Raw genomic sequence first — 17357 nt, 5'->3', positions numbered from 1 at the left:
TGGACGGTGACAGGGTGCATAGAGGAGGCCAGCTAGGAGGTTGAGACAGGGGTCCTGGTATTACCAGAAAGGGGACCAGGCCTAGATGGGTCTACCTAGGGCCAACTGGTAGTGTGTGGGCTCTTGACTTTGTGCAAGAAACAGTTCTCAACATGAACCCAGGTGATTTTGAGATGTTTATTAAAGCATAAGCAGTGAAGCAGACAGTGAAACAAGAAAGGGCTTAGAAGAAACAGCAGGAGAGCCCAGGCTGGGCTGCTTTAGCTCAGTGGGAAGCCAGAGACAAGCAGCCCTGGGGATGGGTTTAGAGGACCGGCCTGGGAGGAGCTGCCACTGTGCACTGCTCCCCTGGTTGCAAGTCTCTTTAGGAGATGCACGCCTGTAGGAGAAGAAGAGGGCAGAAAGAAAAGGTGTGGGCCTGCTCCCAGGAGGGAGAGGGAACTCCAGGTCCTTTGTCTAGAGGGTTTTTAAAGGTTGGGAGTTTAGGGGAGCTGTCAGCGGAGGATCTCCATAGAAGAGTCACCAGCTTTCCCAGGTGTGTCCTTTCAGGGGGCCATTAGTTATCAAAGCTGGTCCTGGTCTCACCCACCTGCTTTTGCTGCTTTTCTGGGCCTGGAGCTGAAACACAGCTGAGGCTTAGATGTTGTCTCCAGGGGGGTGACCATCTGTATTAGCTGTGAATTGCTGGGCCATTGTGTTCAGCCATCTGTCTCAGTTTTCCTAGTCCAATGGTCAAGGAATATTCCTTGGCCATTGGCATCTTACTGTCCTGCATCGCTGGCAAGAAATGATGTGACAATCAGGAGGTAGCATGGACAGGCCTGGTCACAGCCTGGGTCTGAGGCAGGGGAGGGCCCAGGATGCTCCCAGGTCCCTGGCTTGGGTACGGGCTGGCTGGGGGGCACTGGCCTAGGTGGAACTCTGGGAGGACAGAGATGCATCTTGGACAAGGGTGAGTTGGCTCTTGAGGGAGCCAGGGGGCATGAGACCATCGGGAGCTTATGTCTGGCACTCACAGCTGGGGTCTGGGCTGGACGTAAAGACCTGAGTGTTGTCAGAGGACAAAGGACCTTGTACTTGAAGACTGTACACCTGGGGTGCATAGAGTGAGCCCAGAAGGCTGAAGACCAAGCCCTAGGGACACCAGCACCCTCTGCAGGCACAGGGGATGAGCTGGGTGTGTGAGGAAGGCCAGCAGGTGGCAGGGCACAGAGCCAAGCGCTGAGATGCTTGTGACCAAGCCTGTAACTTAGGTGACTCACTTTACCCCTCTCCTGTTGTGCATCCATAAAAGAAAGCGAGAACACTGACCTTGGAGGCTTCCCCTTATCCTGTGGCCCCCAGCCTTGGGGTTGTCTCACAGGTCCTTGGCCTGCCTGTGCTGCCTCCATACCCCTATTTGTCCTTCCCTAATCTCTCCAAGACACTTGAAAAGGGCTGTCACGGGATAGCTTCCTTGCCAGAGTGAAAGTGAGAGTAAGTTTATGAAAGTTTGGGACAATGAGGCCAAGGAAGGGCCCCTGGAGACAGGATCAGGGGATAAGCCTGGAATGAGCCGCCGTTGCCTGTTGTTCCCCTGGGTGCAGGTCTCGTTGGGACCCTTCAAGCTTGGGATAGAAGTGATGTACACGCCTGAGGAAAGGGGGGGCGAGTGTGTACTCAACAAAGGGAGCATGCAGGCATCCTTTGCCTGAGGGGTTATCCATTCATGTTTTGTATAAGCGGGACTTCTAGGGGCAGTCCCAGGGAGGATCTCAACGAGCTATGCACTAGGCCTCTGGGGTGTTGTTTAGTGTATCAATATATTAAGATGAGCATGTGGTGGTTAGTTCCACCCGTATCTTGGATAGTCTGGCTCTAACTGGTTTTTTGTTATCTATCTCCCTAAGGTGGTTTAAACCACCTGCTCTTAGGTGTCTGGTTAATGAGGGTAGTCTTGTGATTTGTCAGCTGGCTGTTAATTGCTCAGCTCTTCCATCCATTTGTTCAGTCATTTGTTTCAGTTTTCTCCTTCCACTTGCCAGGAAATTTTCCTAGGTTTTTACTAACCTGCCTCAGGGCCATGAGCCGTTCTCATCCATACCTCTGCCCATTCTTGAGACACCATAGGATGGCAAAGATCAGCATGGCTCTAAGGGACCAGATGTCTTCTGGTAACAGTGTCACTTCCCGTTCCCCCAGAAAGGGCTGGCAGAGCTTAAACACCAGTTCAGCATCGATGAGCTGAAGCACCGGGAGAACCTGATACAGGCCCGGCTGGAGGATGAGCAGGCCCGGCAGGAGGAGCTGGAGGAACACAAGGTATCCTCGCCCGGAGGAGCCCTACTCCCCACCTCTCCCGGCCCTGCCTCCAATTGCTGCCCACAGGGCACTGGTCAGGCTTCCCAAAGGTCAGTAGGGCCCAAGCCCTTGAAACCTGCCTGGTGGTTGAAAACAGATGCTATGTGGCCACGACCCAGCACTGAGGAAGCGTGTAAATTGTGCTCCATCCACGGAGCTTGGTGCTGGGTCCCTGCTTTGCTCTGCCCACTGCCTGCCCCCAGGACCAGTTCCACCTGAGTCTAGACCTCACCTGACTTATCTTCTCCAAGGGGCTGGGGAGGTTGTGCTGGAACAATTTGTCAGAGCAGTGGGCCTTTTCCCGAACCCCCTAGGCAGTTCCTCATGGCGGCCAGGAAGGTTCAAGTCTGGGCTCAGCATGGCCCTGGGTTCACAACAGAGCCCCTAACTGCCTTCCTCCCCACAGTCGCCACCCCTCCCACTTCCACAGCCAGACCAAGCTGTGTGTCTCTGCCCATTTTTATGCCTCTGGCCCTCCCCGCAGGTGCCAGGCCCCAAGCCCAGCACCTGCCTCCCTGCCTTGCCCTCCTCAGAGGGCCAATCGTCCACCCCCCACAGGGCCCAAGTGCAAAGCCTGAGCTCAGCTGTGCCTCTGGCCTCTTCTGTCCTAGGCTGCGTTTGTGGAGCACCTGAACGGCCCCTTCCTGTTTGACAGCATGTACGCAGAGGACGTGGAGGGTAACAAGTTGGCCTGCCTGCATGGCGCGGGCGAGCTCCTCGAAGCATATCCTTTCTGGACCACGGTGGCTGCCGTGGCCAGGCCTGGGCCCCATGGGCCCTGCCTACCTGCAGCCAGTCCCTTTCTACTCTGAGCTTCAGTTTCCCCAACTGTCTTTGAGCCCTTGGAAGGTGAGACCTCTACTTCGGAGCACGCAGAGACAGGCCCTCGGAGCTGCACGGAGAGTGGCACCTGGCTTGCAGAGGGCCCCTGGAGGTCCGGCCTGCAGGGCCCGAGCCTGGTGCTGGACAAGTTGGGTCAATAGTTTGGCTGAAGTGTGTGTCTGTGGCACTGACCCTCCTCAGCCATAGTTACAGTTCCTTCTGCTGCTTTGCACACTAGACAGGTGCTGCTCTGTAATCACATTTTATATTTGGGGAAGCTCTCCTTAGAGAGGTTGACTTGTCCCAGGTCACACAGTTAAAAGCTGGGAGTCTAACCCTAGTCTGTGAGTCTAAGAGCTTGAACTCTTTCCCCAGCTGGTCAGAGCCCACAGGATGTGGCCAGCACTTGCCATCACGGCCATGAATGCAGTGGTCAGTCGGTTGGCATAAACTATAAGCTGAGGGACTCATGATGAAATTGAGGGGTTCCTGGTCTGAGAGTGCTGAGACGAAGCAACAAGTCAGAGTGCGCCTGTGGAACACCATCTCTGAGGAGAAAAACTCACTTTTAAATACCTAGCATTCCAAGAAGAGTTGGGGAGGGGACAGTCTGATGTGGAGCTGAGCAAAAGCTGAAGAGCAGGGCTCTGGTTCAAGCTGGGTGACCTGGGCTTGCACTGAGGCTGTAGCACCTGCCTGGCCTCAAGGTCCTCCCAAGGACTCCATCCAGTAGATTCTGCCGTGCCCTCGCATGCAGGTGACGAGTGAAAGGCCCAGAGAGGGGAAGCAGCTTGCTAAGGAGAAGGAGTGGCAGAGGCAGAACTTGAATCTGGATCTCTGTGCTCCTAGCCTGCATTCCCCCTATGTCCGCAATTTCCCTCAGTGCGCCTGTGGTCCCTGAAGACAGGCCCTCAACACAGGTGTCCTCGAGACAGCACAGCAGAGGCAAAAACACACATGTCTTGGGCTGGCTCCCTGTGGTCTCTGGCCCTCCTGGCCCCCCCATCCCGCCACCCCCATCCCCAGTCTCCTTTCTCCTCTGCTCTGCAGCCTCCTGCTGTTGCCCTGCCTCCTTGCCCCCACACCCACACCCGTATGCACAAAGGTCACGTTCCTGAATCCCCAGGAATGTGAGGTGCCTCAGTGACACTTTACTCTCCAAGTATCCACCATGGGCTCTTCTCTGTTCGAGGGAGCTGCCACCACGTGGTACTGGAAACAGCCTCAAGTTTCCTTAACAGATGCTAACCTACAAGGACAAATTTGTCGTCATCTGCGTGAACATTTTCGAGTATGGACTGAAACAGCAGGAAAAGCGGAAAGTGGAGCTTGACACCTTTAATGAGTGTGTGCAGGAGGCCATCCAGGAGAACCAGGGACAGGGCAAATGCAGGATCGCAGAGTTTGAGGAGAAGCACCTGCTGGTAGGCCTGCCCTCCCACCCCTCCCTGCTGCCTGCCCCCATGCCCGCCTGTGGCAGGCCTGGCCCCACCAGAGGGCTGCAGCCCCTGTCCCTCTGATGACTCCTGAGGCCCATGGTTTTTGTCCCCATTTGCTAGAGCTCACACAGCTCAGTGGCTGAGCCTGGGTATTGCCTTCCCCTGGCACCACCAGCCATAGCTACTCTGCCGGCCAGGGCTGAGCCAGGCTTGGAGCCTGTGGGTCTCCTTCACCTAAAACAGCCCCAGGGTTCAAGGTAACATCATCATCACTATTGAAATGATATTATTACCACTACTATTATAACTATGTTACGAGCCCTGCTCTGGGCCTGGCACCCAGGCCCCTTCCCTCCAGAAAGGTCAGCTCTAACCTGGTGGGAAGCAGGAGGCCTTGGGGGTTTCCAGGGGCACTTGACCTCAGGCCAGAACTTACGGGACAAAGAAGAGTTATCCAGGGGTGGTGGAGGAAGAAGAGGGGGTTCACCCAGGGAGGGACGCTGGGGCATGCAGGACCAGCCGGACCCAGGCCACTGAACCATGCCCACGCAGGGCTGTGTGTGCTCACGGGGACTGTTTCCTCAGTTAGCATTACTTTGGAAGGCCGAGTCCTACCCTGCTCTAAGCCATAACCCTTTGGAGATTCTACAGAAAGCCATGTGAACACTCGTCTGCAGCACTAGGGGCTTCAGGGAGCCCCTGGAGACACTCCAGGTTGGAAACTCCCAATTTAAAGTAGAGCAGAGTCCCCCGATGATGCAAGCTCAGATATAAGGGGGGTGGCAATAGCTGGCGGTACACTGCCCATGCCCCACTCTTTGGCCCTGTTCTCCCACCCCTGTGCCATGAACCTCACCAGCCAGACCTAGGGTGTGGGGAGGGGCGTCGTGCCTTCAGCCAGAAGTCCAAAGCTGTCAGCAAAGGAGCATGTTTGGCTCCATGTGTGTTTTGTTTGGCTTGCAGAGGGTTTTAGAACATTTTGAACATCCTTATGACTTCGAAAACCAGAGGATCTCTTAGAAAAATTGTGGTTGTTCACTTCTCGGAGGTAGCTGTCATCAGAGCCCGAGCAACGCTGTCTGCTCTGGATGGGCCATGTCTGCAGTTGTCCAGGCCCTGTCTGGCACATCCGCTCTGACATTTCTTATCTGGTCCCTGTAGCCACTGGACTCCGGACACCTGGATGTCTGCCAGCTGGCTCCTCCCAAAGCCCCATGTGGGGGCCCGGCCCCTCAGCCACAAATGCTGCTGGGGAGCAGGCATGGGCTGGCCACCACCAATGCTGCCCTCTTGCTGCACCAGGCCCACTTCCCGACCTGCTGCGCCTGCTTTAGGCATGGTCTGCATGGTGGCACCCTAAGAGGCTGCCTGGGTTGAGTAGGTGGACCTGAGCGCTCCCCTCCAAGGGCTGAGGGCCAGGGTTCGCACACAGCCAGCAAGGCAACGTCCACTGGGACCTGACAACACACTGGTGCCACCCAGGGATGTGCCTGGCACTGGTGTTTCTCAGTGCTCCCGGGGCCTCCAGCACTCAGCCGAGTTGAGCCTACTGTCTTGGAAGCCCACAGACTCCACAGGCCTAAGGAAGCCCTCAGTTCACTGCCTGTGAGGGACCTCTTCAAGAGCCAGTCCTGCCCCCTTCCCACCACCCCCACTAGACAGGGGCTGTCAGAACACCCTTCCTGGGGCCTAGCAGGGGCTGTTCAGGCAAAACCCTCACTGGGGACCCTCTGCCAGCTGGCCTCCCTTTCCTCACTGGTAAGACAGGTAACCACCCCCTAGGACTGAGGTGGGGCCGCAAGATGGGGCAGAGCCAGCATACATATGTGACCAACGGTCCCTGTGTGGTAGAAGCCACTCCAGTGACTAGGTGGTGAGTGGCAGTGGAGAGGTGATACCAGCACAGGCACAGACATGGGACAAAAACTGTACAGAGTGCACAGTCAGTCTGCCTCCAACACCGTGTGTCTGTGCATGCACGTGCACATGCCTGAGTATGCTCGTGGCTGTGTGTGCCTGTGTGCACACGTGTGTACATGATGAATAGTGTCCGCTGTTCTACACTTTGCTATTTTATCTGTGCACCTCAGAGATCCTTCTAACACTCGAGTGGCTTTATGTCTTTAATAGTCATAAAATATCTCATTGCATGGGTGAGTCAGAATTTAGTGAGCCAGTCCCTGCTGATGGGCAATCAGGTTTTTCTGCTCTCTTGCTCTTTCATACAGTGTTGCAGTGGATCCCTTGGTGCAAGTGTGGCCCTCAGGATGAAGTCCTGGAGGCTGTGTGCATCGCCACTTTAAGGAGTTCGGAGATTGCACCCTCTGCGTTCCGCCCACTCTCCTGGCAGGCCCGTGGTGGCAAGCTCTCATTTTTGTCGGCCTTATAGGAGTATATGTTTATTTTCTCATAAGTGGGAGCAAGCACCACATCTTTTACAAACATTTGCATTTCCTATTTGTGAACTGTTCTCATAATATGCTCTTACCTATTTTTCTGTTTGGTATTTCTCTTTCTCTATCTCTACTTCTCCTTTTTAAAAAATTGACTTTGTCAGAGCATTTTGTAGATTGAGAAATTAGCCCTGAGTCAGTGAAATAAGTTGCAAATCATTTTCCCAGTTTGATTTTTATCTTATCATTTTGTCTATGGTTCTTTTACCATTCAGAATATTAAAAATTTTTATGTGATAGAATTTATTAGTCTCCTGGTTATGCTTAGAAAGGACTTCTCCACTTTGAAATTATTTTAAAAACTCATTCTTTCTAGAACTTTTATGGCTTTACTTTTTACATTTAAGACTTTATTCTGTCAGGAATTTACTTTCATGTAAGGTTTGAGGTAGGGATTGAGCCTGATTTTTCGCCAGCTATCATTCACAAACCCTGCCCCAAATCATGTCATTATTCTTCCCTCACAGCTAATACCAAATGCCAAGAAAACAAGCTGACCTTGTAGCCAGTGGCCAAGTGTCTGGGCCCTAACAAAGGGCTGGTATTCAGCACTGCACACAGACCCTAAGGTGCTCTGCAACCTGTGAGCACCCTCCACTCCAAATGGGCTGCCTCTGTTAGCTGTAGCACCCTGGGCCCACTGGAGGAGTTGTGTGTGGGTACACCACCTTCCGCAGACCAAGCCTATCTCGAGTTCCCCGCATCTCCCCCTGCCCAGGGCCTGCAGCAGACCCCCTATCTGAGCTTTCATGAGTCCAGCCCCCACTGTGAGCCAAGGCCCCACACCAACCACCTGACCCCCAGGGCTCCAGGAAGCACGGGTTCTCTCCCCTTTGCTTGCGGAAACTGAATCTTAGAGAGCACAAAGGGCTCATTCAAGGTCCTGTTGCTAATAAGTGACTCAGAGGGGGACGCAGGTTTGTCAGACTCCAAAGCCACCTCCAGCAAAAACCCAAGCATCTGCTCTGATGGCCTTGAAAGGGAATTAGCTTCTTTGAACTCACAGGGCTGCCTCTTGAGCCTGAGCAGCACAAACCCAGAGCCCAGGTCCCAAAACCAAATTGTCACCTGTCGTTAACTAATTACAATCAGTGATGGATCCCTAAAGCACAGTCTTTGTTTTCAGAGCTTAAGTGCCATCCGAGATGAGTCCGAACTGAGCAACCTTGAGAAGAAGATAGCAGAGTGCAGCAAGGACATCAGTGAGCTGTTCAACACGCTCATGACTCTAGAGATGCAGCTGGTGGAGCAGCTGGAGGTGAGGCTGGGGCCCTGGGCACAGACTTGAATGACCGTGCACTGCCAGGCTCACTCGAACAAAGCTGCCCATGCAGCTGCAAAACCACCCTCAAGCAGGAGCCTTCCCAGGCTTTCCTCTGCTGGGGAGGTCTAGCCTGACGGTTTCCCGCCTATTGGCCCTGGGTTCGCCTTTAATACAGTGCAAGTGATGCTCAGGCAGCAGGACAGGTGAGCTCATTCCTTTGCAATGCCTCCCTCCCAGGACCTTCTCAAACAGGGAGACCCCCCTCAGCATTGCAGAATTCCCCAGAACCTGGGCACAGCTATGCTGGTGTCATGGTCACATCTGTGTACAGCACCTGAAAGCCTCTGAGCGCAGTCGTGCTTTTCATTGATGTTGTTTTTATTCATCACAACAGTGTTCGCACGTGTCTATAATATATGCAGTTGGTTCGGCTTGCAGACCATCTTCAGGCTCACACAGATTCCCCATACCTGTGCCCCCTGTGGCCCTGGATTCTAGTGGATTGGGGGCATGACCCACCCTGGGGCTCACACAGTTGGAGGCTTCACCGTGCATCATCTGCCATTATTCCTTCCATCAACATCAAGTCCCACTTAGGCACTGTCTACCTTACTAAGTACCAGGATGCAGCTATGCTGGGGCTCCCTCCGGGTGCAAACAGTCTGGGATAATGACCAGGCAGCTTGCAGAGCATTGTGTGTGAAGTGACCTCTTTATACTTCACCACAAACTTCAGGAGACAGGCCCTACACAGGAAGCCCATTGCACGAGTGAGGAGGCTGAGGCCCAGGAAGGTCAGAGGCCTTCCAGAGTTACACGTGGTGGTGGGGCTGGGGCACTGACCCAGGCATCTGGCTCTTACTGATCCCCTCCCTGTTTCTCTGGAGGTGAGAGAGATACCATTGATGGCCCTAAGGAAGGAGGGGCTCTGTGTGTGTTGGGGGCATGGGTTAAGACCAGGCCCGAAGCTGTTGGCAAAGGGAACAGGCAGAGGCCTGGAGAGAGTGTTGCATCGAACATTCAAGTGGTTGTGAGCGAACCAACGTGGCCAGGAGGTGATGGAGCTGTGGGGCAAGGTCAGGAGGGCAAAGTGGGGTCATGTCACAAACACCTACCAGGGAAGGCCAAGATGGCTGGTCCTGATCTTGAAGGTCTATAACTAGAGGAGGTGCCAGTCATGTTCTAGGCTAGGTGCCTAGCCTTTGGCTCTGAGGCTAGGCCAGTCAAGGTCATGTTTAAATATGCATGTTAACTGTGTTTTTTACCATTTCTAGGAAACTATAAACATGTTTGAAAGGAACATCATCGACTTGGTGGGGCTCTTTATTGAAAATGTCCAAAGCCTATATCCTTTCCTTGGAGGCCTTCCATGGGGAGGGGCCACTGGGCCCAGGGAAGGGGCAAGGATCCTGGCCCTCGCTGTGCTCCCCCTGCCTGCAACGGGTGCTGGGGCAGAGGCTCCTGCAGCTTTAACAAAAGGCAGGGAAGGGTATTGCTCTGTCCCAAACTAACCAGGATACCACTGAGTGGGATTCCCTCCCTGGCGGCCACCGGTGGGGACGCTGCCTGCCCCCGCCACAGCCATCAATGCCCTAAACACATTGGCAGAGACCGTCACAGCACGTCACTTTGCTCCTTATGAGAAGTAGCTTTACAGGAAGATCCATACCTCCATCCAGATGATATTGAAGTCATCACGGGACCTTATTGAGTAGGAAGCTCCACCTTTGAAATTGGAGGGATGGAAAACCTCTAGTTTTCCAGCAAGGGAAAAAGCTTACCTTCAAAGGGTGGAGGTCTGGCAACCACTTCGAGTGTTCAAAGAACGTTTCTGGGTCCAAGCTTTGTTCCCGTTACCCTCGCAGGGCTGCTGTTCTGGGTGGGGCTGAGTCGGGGGGACAGAGGCATGGTTTGTAATAGAAGTTTTAGAATGTTTATTCTCAAATGCTTAACGCTCAAGGGGAGCCCACACCTTGGAATCCCCACCTGCTGTCTGTGCTGGAGGTCTACATGCCAGGGATAGACAACTGGGACAACCTCCAAGTTGAGGACACTGATGCATTATTCATAATGAGCCAGGCAGGTTAATTTTCTGGGTCAGGAGCCAACATTTGGGGGATGACCAACCCTCTGCCACCCGAACTCAGCCCTGTCTGTTTGGGGCAAATTGCTGTGTTCCACCCCCAAAGTAGTCCCTGGCCTGCCCTCCTGGCCCACAGCCCCACAGGGAAAGGGAAGTGACAGAGGCAGGGAGTGAGCAGCAGCTGACCTAGAGCCATGGCTAGCAGCCTCCTGGAGGGAGGGCCCACTGAGGAAGGGCCCGAGGTGCTGGGTAGAAATGTGGGGAGAACTAGCAGACAGAGGAAGCAGCCTGGGCAAAGGTCCTGAGGAGGAGTCAGATTCCTGGATCCTAGGAGGCCCTCAGACTACAGCAGAGTGGAAAGTTCGTGGAGAGGGGAGGGGCCTGTTCACATCACTACAGCCCTCTCCAGCCACTGTGGGGAGAAAGGGTGAGAGCCAAGCCTAGGGCTCAGTGTACTGTCAAGTGAGAAGGCAGTGGGATGGAGGGACCCTGGGGAGCCCAGAGCCAATGGCGAGTGACAGCCAGGTGTGTGCATGGGGCGGGCACAGGCAGGATGGCCCTGGGCTTAGGGCTCAAAGGCAATGATGCGCTGGCCCTTAGGTGTCTGTCCTCGTCCCACGGCTGGCCTGTTCCAGCCCTGGCCTTTGCTTAACTCCCACCACACGATGGCACAGTGTCGGGACCTGGAGAACCACCACCATGAGAAGCTCCTGGAGATTGCCATCAGTGCTCTTGAGAAGACGGTCAAGGGCGAGATGGAGGAGGAGCTACCCGATGAGGTCCGGGCGGTAAGTGGGGTGAGTGTGGGGGCAGGGGGAGGTGCTAGAGCCAGGCAGAGTCCAGCCCAGCTCTGTGGCTCCAGGAAGCCTGAAAATCTCAGAGGCCTCAGTTTCCTCATCTGCAAAAGGGAATAATATGCCCCTTTGTAGGGTGGTCAGCAGGTGAAAAAGGCAAACAAAACACTTGGTGGGGGACTCAGTGGGGCTCAAGTACAGAGAAGCTCATAAAATCTCAACTACCTAAAAATAAATTGGTTTCCAAAAGCTCATTTCTGTGCGGCTTCTGGCACTTTCTAGGAGAGGCAGTTAAAATAGAAGCTAAGGTCTGAAATTTTCCCCAAAGGCCTTCTTAACCCTTGAGTCTCTAGGATGAGCACCTACCCCTCCACCCCAGCTCTGTTTCTGATTCAGCACGATGCCTCCAACTTGCCACCAGAGTGCCTAGTGATGAAGGGTCACAGACCAGCAGGTGCAGCCTGGGCCCCCAGCCATCTGGGTAGGCTACGATGGGGCAGGAGCAGTGTGAGTTGTGTCTCTGAGGAGCCGCTGATGACATAGACAGTCTCAGGCCCAGACACTTTGCTGTCAGGGGCCTTTCATTCCCTTGTACATTGCAGCCTCAGTCTCTCCTACTCTCCACCTCTGTGCTGTCGACAAATCCCGCCACCACTGGCCTGTGCATGGATGCCGGCCTCCCTCCACCTCCCTGCAGGCCGTTCTCCACACAGAAGCCAGAGGGCCCCAGAAACCCGGGCCACAATGCCCTCCAACAGCTCCCGGGACTCCCTGAGGACACTATTCCTCCCACCCTGCAGGCCAGGCCTGCTGTCCCGCCACCACCACTGCCTCTCCTGGCCCCTGGCCTTGGAGCTACCCCCACATCTCCAGGGCTCACTTCTTCTGGATGATGTTCTGCCCAGCAGACATGTTCTTCCCTTGGGTTTCGTTGTGTCTGGATTGTCCTTGTCATTCAGTGCTCAGGTCAAATGCCAGCTCCTTGGAGAGGCCGTCCCTCACCACCTTCCTGGAAAACCCTAGTCTGTCACAGACCTCATCTGTCATCATCAGAGCCCTTATCCCAGGTTTAAGCTCTCTGGTTTACATTGCCTTGTTTCTGTGACTATGCACACTGCATGGAGGAAAGGCAGGGATGGCCTCCTCTCCACCATGTTCCTCCCCAGGGTGGGCAGTGGCACATGGCCCAGCTGAGGTGCCAGGATCCCAGTACCCAGTGTGAGGTAAGTCTGACAGATACCAAGACCAGCAGCCCCTACTCCTACAGCCTCATCTGGGCTGAGACAGACACCCAGCACAGAAACATGGAGGCAGGGCCACTCATTGGGTCACCAGCCTTCCTTCCCTAAACATCCACGAAATCCTGTGGTCCAGACATAGGGAGAAGCCACCTTCCCCTGCCCTTCAGGGAGACTGCACATGAGGGCCCCTCAGGAGCCCCCCAGATGGACCACCAAGAGGTGGGCAGAATTTCCTCGTGGCACAGATGCTAGCTCTGTGGCACCCAGCAGGCATAAGACTGAAACCTGCTTCCTCCCTGATGACTGGGACACACAAAAAAGTTGGCCCCAAGGTCAATGCCAGACAAGCAGGTGGGCTGGTGCTTCCTGTGGCTGCCCTCTTTCCTGCCTTCTTTGCCTGTCACCACCTCACATCTACTTCCAGGGTTCCAGAAACACCAAGCGCCTGCTGACTGGGCAGGGACCAACCCCAGTGCATTGCAGTGCAGAGCACTGCCCCTGGGGGCTTGCGTGGCCTCGGGACTGTCAGTGCCCCTGTCTGCAGCTGGGGGAACTGGAAACGACTGGGTCTCAGTGCAGTTAGGGGAACTGCCCAAGATGACACCTCCTGTGAGGACCAGAGTCTGGATTTAGGCTAGTCTGAGAGAGGCAGAGCCTCGGCCATGGATGCAGGGGTGGCCCTGAGTCCCCACTGCAGACTGCCTGCGTGTGCCAGCTTGCCTATGGCCCAGCACTCTGGTGACGGGGCTCTGCCTCTTAGCTAAGGGGCTCCTGGGAACCCTCACAGTGTTGGTGTCCAGTGCCACCCTTTTAAGGACCGTTAGTAGGCAGCCAGCAGTACCCACTGGATGCCTTTCCCTCTGCAGGCCAGTGTGAGCCTCTGGCCTTTCGGGACTGTGTGCAGTTGCAGTTAGAGACGTTGCCAGGACCCTACACTGTTGTTTATGTCTCCTTAGAGTTAAGGGACAAAGTGTGGCGCACTGTTCTCAGGGAGAAAAGCATACCCTGTCAAATGTAATAGTAACACAAATAACTGACAGTGCCCACGGGCCTCCCACGGTCCAGCTAGCTGAGAGGCACTGGACACATATCTGTTCTGTTCTTTTCATCTCCACACCAACACAGTAATATCAGAACCATTATGACTCCCTCTTACATATGAGGAAACTGAGGGACAGAGATGAGAATAACCCACCTACGATACAGAGCATGTAAGCGGTGGAGTTGTGATTTGAGCACAGGCAGTTTGACTCAAAGCTTTTAACCAAGTGCCCACTGAGCCTGTACCAAGATGGCGATGTTCAAATGAGGCAACAGGGCCTTTGGCTGAAAAAAGTCTGCTTTCTGGTAGGTAATTACCAATGAGTATGTCATGGTCAAGAATCACACTGATGAGGGCCTCTTTAAAACTCTCCTTCAACTGCATGATTGTGACCAGCTTGTGCCATGCTTAGGGCCAAAGCTGTGTTTCAAATCCCTGTGGCACTGTGGAAGGAAGAGCAGAGCCCACGTGCTCAGGGAGAGAACCTAGCACTGGCAGGAAGGGAGGCCCTGGTGGTGCAGGCTGCATGGCTGCCTGTGCAAGGTAAGTGGGCAGTGAGCAGTCTGCTGCCCTCCGCAGGGCCCCAGGTCCAGAGCCAGCCTGGTGCTGCAGGGAGCGGCTGCTGCATCCCAGGGGCACCAGGAGGCCAGATGGGCCCTACTGCTGGGAGCATCCCTGTGGGTACCCAGCTGCAAGGCAGGCAGAGGGGCTTGTGAGGCCCCAGGGAGTCTGCTAATTGACAGTGGGTGTGGCACAGGTCAGCAGCCCCAGGACAAGACTCTGGCTGAGACGTGAAGGCTCCACCTTGGAAGGGGGGATAGCAGCACAGGGCATTGCCCCTCTGGCCAAGCAGGGACTGGGAAGGGTGGGATCCCTGTGCCTTTCTCTGTGGTGGAAGGGCTATAATGTCAGCAGGTGCCCAGGTTGGTGTGATGGAATGATCTGATCACACAGGGGTATGGGGCAACAAATCCTCAAGCCACCAGCATCTTGGAGGGCCTGGGGAGGGGCACCAGCTATGCCCTCCTCAAAAGCTGCCCTACCACCACCAAGAAGTTGCTTTAAAAGAAACGTGTTTTTATGGCCCCAAGGCCCATAAAGCAGGGTGAGGTGGCTCAGGAGCCAGGAGTGGCTGCCACTCCTCAAGAATTGTACACACTCTTGCCTCTACCTCAGGACTTTAGACCTGCAGAAATGGGAGGAAAACCTTCAATAGTCTACCCATAAGAGCTATTTTAAAGGCACACTAATGTAGCCACCATTCCAGGCCACCTGGAGTCCAGAAACAACTCAAAATTGTACTTTAAAGTCATTTCTTTAAACCAAGTTCATTTCAATTGTATTTTACAAATGCCAGTTTTTTATAACCAATTCTTACCGTGTCCATTCTAAGCAGACTTCACTTCCCACAGCTTCCAAAGCTGTCTTCGGCATATTTGGACTTGGGGGGATGATTTCTCTTGGTTTAGGAGATCAGCTGTGACCCACTTTTAAAAACAAAGAATGAGGACCTCCCCATGCCGGGTCAGTGTTGTGGTTGTGTCTCTACTTGCAGTAGGTGGCACAGCCACTCCAGGGCGTGACCCGAACAGCTCATGGGCTGGCAGGTTGTTTATGTCCTTGGTCCACACAGATGTCCCTGGTCCACACAACCCTTCCCAGAGCCTGGCCTTGGAGGAAGATCTTCCTGACTTCTTGCCATTTCTCCTATGTGACAGTGCTCCTGGCCCCCCCACCCCACATCAGCTGGCTCAGCTTTTCCACACAAGGCTCTGTGCAAAAGCAGCATCCTGTATGAGAGTGACAGATACTACTCTGAAGAGAAGTCTGTGGCCAAATATGAGTTCAAAGAGCTTATTTTCTGCTGGACTCTGCAGAGACGCTCTGTGCAGGTGACATCCAGGAGGGACCCAGGCAATACACACCCCTAAGTGTATTTGACCAAAGAAGACTTTTTAACAGAAATATTAACCTCTCAGGATTCCCCAGGGTGTATTTTGGATACTGCTGTGCGGAAGGACTAAGCAAGTGTGCGCCCACTCGCAGTCCTCCCCTCAGCACAGTGCCTCCGGCCCCAGGCCCCCAGGCCCCCCCTCCCTGACTGCAGGGCTGCTGGCTCAGGGCCTGCCAGCCTTCCACTGCTTGAGGGAAACGATGGCTCCGCTTGATTTCCATTTGTGCCAGGCACACAATAGCCAGTGTGAGCACCTGGAACCAGGCAGGCCTAGCAGAGGGAGGTCGTTTCCAACACCTTTTTACAAGGCAGAAAACAAGGTCAGGAATGCAAGGAGGCAGGAGACCCCAAGTGAAATACGAGATTTGATTTGGTTGATGTGAGCAGCAGTGGAGAAGCAATATTGGGGGGAGCACCCGTCTGTTTTATATTTAGTTACTTATTTTTTATCCCCACCCAAGGACATGCTTATTGATTTTAAAAAGGAAGGGAGGGAGCAAAACATCAATGGTTGCCTCTTATACACACCCCAACTGGGGACCAAACCTGCAACCTAGGTATGAGCCTCGCCATTGATCACACCCGCCTTTCAGTTTGCAGGACAATGCCAAACCCATTGAGCCCCACTAGCCAGGGGAAGGAGCACCCCTCTTTGCAGGGCCCTCTTGCCCTCAGAGCAGCCTCGAGACCCTCAGCCAGTCTCATGCTCCCCACCCAGTCTGCCAGCATCTAGGCAGGTTGTGCTTGAGGGTAACTGAGAGAGAGCACTGTGAGAGCCAGTGTCCCAAGTACATCACCCCTGGGGGGCCGTCTGCCTTCTCCCTGCAGAAAACATGCTCCCAACTAGCCCTGCAGTCCATGTCCTGGCGGACCCTTTCCCCAGGACACTCGCCACTATTTGGGGTGGGGAGGGCTGTCAACAGAAGCTATGCTGTGAGGAAAGTGAACACCGACAAAGGCCGGCTCTCCCCTGGGCTCCCGGCAGCTGCCTGCTCAGTGCTGCCTCCACCAGTGAGGGGACTCTCAGGTGTGCCTACCTCTTCTGCACGCTGACATGTGCTCAGCGGGTCACAGGACACACTTGCTCATGTGACCTTTTGCTCCCCAGCTTTTTGTGGACAAAGACACAGTTGTCAATGCTGTTGGGTCATCACATGACATCCACCTCCTGAAGATTGACAATCGAGAAGATGAGCTGGTGACCAGGGTCAACTCCTGGTGTACACATTTAGTGGACAAGGTGAGTAAATGTCCCTGATCTAGCAGGCTGCAACAGCTCCTCGAGCTACCAGCCAGGAGGAAACGGGAAATCTTCCTTTCCCGTTTAGAGAGTACATACTTTTGCAATAAGAAATGAAGAAGTAAAATTAAGGATTGTAGAATTCTACATGGAAGACTTCATGTTACCCATTCAGACTTGAAAACCCATTGCTTCATGATTTTTCTTACCTCAAATCTATAGATAGATAGGACAAAACATGAGAACTACTTTCCTTTCCCTAAACTGGACTCAGTGAAAGACACTAACCAATTATCTGACTCAGTGATACTGGGCTTTGGTTCACCCCTCAGATTCACAAGGATGAAATCATGCGGAACCGCAGGCGAGTGAAGGAGATCAACCAGTACGTCGACCACATGCAGAACGAGCTGGACAACCTTGAATGCAGCGATATCATAGATTAGAGGTGTGTCAGCACAGAGGGCTACTGTTGAAAACAGCACTTGGCCCTGACCAGGAGAGTGCCCACTTCACTGACCACCTCCAGCAGGGAGTTACTGAGGATTGATTTCTCAACCCACACCCTCATGAAGTCGTTTCTCCACCACCCCTGGGAATACTTCCAAAGGTAGAGAAAAATAAAGGAGTCATGTTCTTCTCCATTCTCTAAAGATGTCATCAGAATCTCAGTCACACATGAGCA

The 17357-nt window shown here is 54.0% G+C and overlaps 1 protein-coding gene and 1 long non-coding RNA gene across 3 annotated transcripts in view; one reads left to right on the top strand and one right to left on the bottom strand.

Moving 5' to 3' along the window:
• Window positions 1–17325, top strand: part of DRC3 (dynein regulatory complex subunit 3) — a 47008-nt gene extending 29683 nt beyond the window's left edge. The window contains exons 7-14 of one of the 2 annotated variants that reach the window (XM_045824019.1): window positions 2182–2301; window positions 2952–3064; window positions 4412–4586; window positions 8181–8312; window positions 9593–9663; window positions 11066–11189; window positions 16541–16672; window positions 17005–17325. In XM_045824019.1, coding sequence (XP_045679975.1) covers window positions 2182–2301; window positions 2952–3064; window positions 4412–4586; window positions 8181–8312; window positions 9593–9663; window positions 11066–11189; window positions 16541–16672; window positions 17005–17118 — 981 coding nt within the window. In that variant the 3' untranslated portion in view covers window positions 17119–17325. Of the gene's footprint in view, window positions 1–2181; window positions 2302–2951; window positions 3065–4411; window positions 4587–8180; window positions 8313–9592; window positions 9664–11065; window positions 11199–16540; window positions 16673–17004 lie in introns of both variants that reach the window. The other variant, XM_045824018.1, reaches the window with a different exon arrangement.
• LOC123809151 lies at window positions 643–14995 on the bottom strand. The gene is made up of 3 exons (XR_006783968.1): window positions 14857–14995; window positions 10100–10203; window positions 643–777 (listed from the first exon to the last, which is right to left on the bottom strand). It is a non-coding gene; the product is annotated as an uncharacterized LOC123809151 (long non-coding RNA).
• Window positions 17326–17357: the final 32 nt, after the last annotated feature.

This window comes from Phyllostomus hastatus, unplaced genomic scaffold (assembly GCF_019186645.2).
Source record: "Phyllostomus hastatus isolate PE091 unplaced genomic scaffold, TTU_PhHast_1.1 phas_scaffold_55, whole genome shotgun sequence".
In the NCBI taxonomy this organism is placed as follows: domain Eukaryota; kingdom Metazoa; phylum Chordata; class Mammalia; order Chiroptera; family Phyllostomidae; genus Phyllostomus; species Phyllostomus hastatus.
Note: the sequence above shows the minus strand (reverse complement) of the source record. Positions and strands in the feature narration are given on the sequence as shown.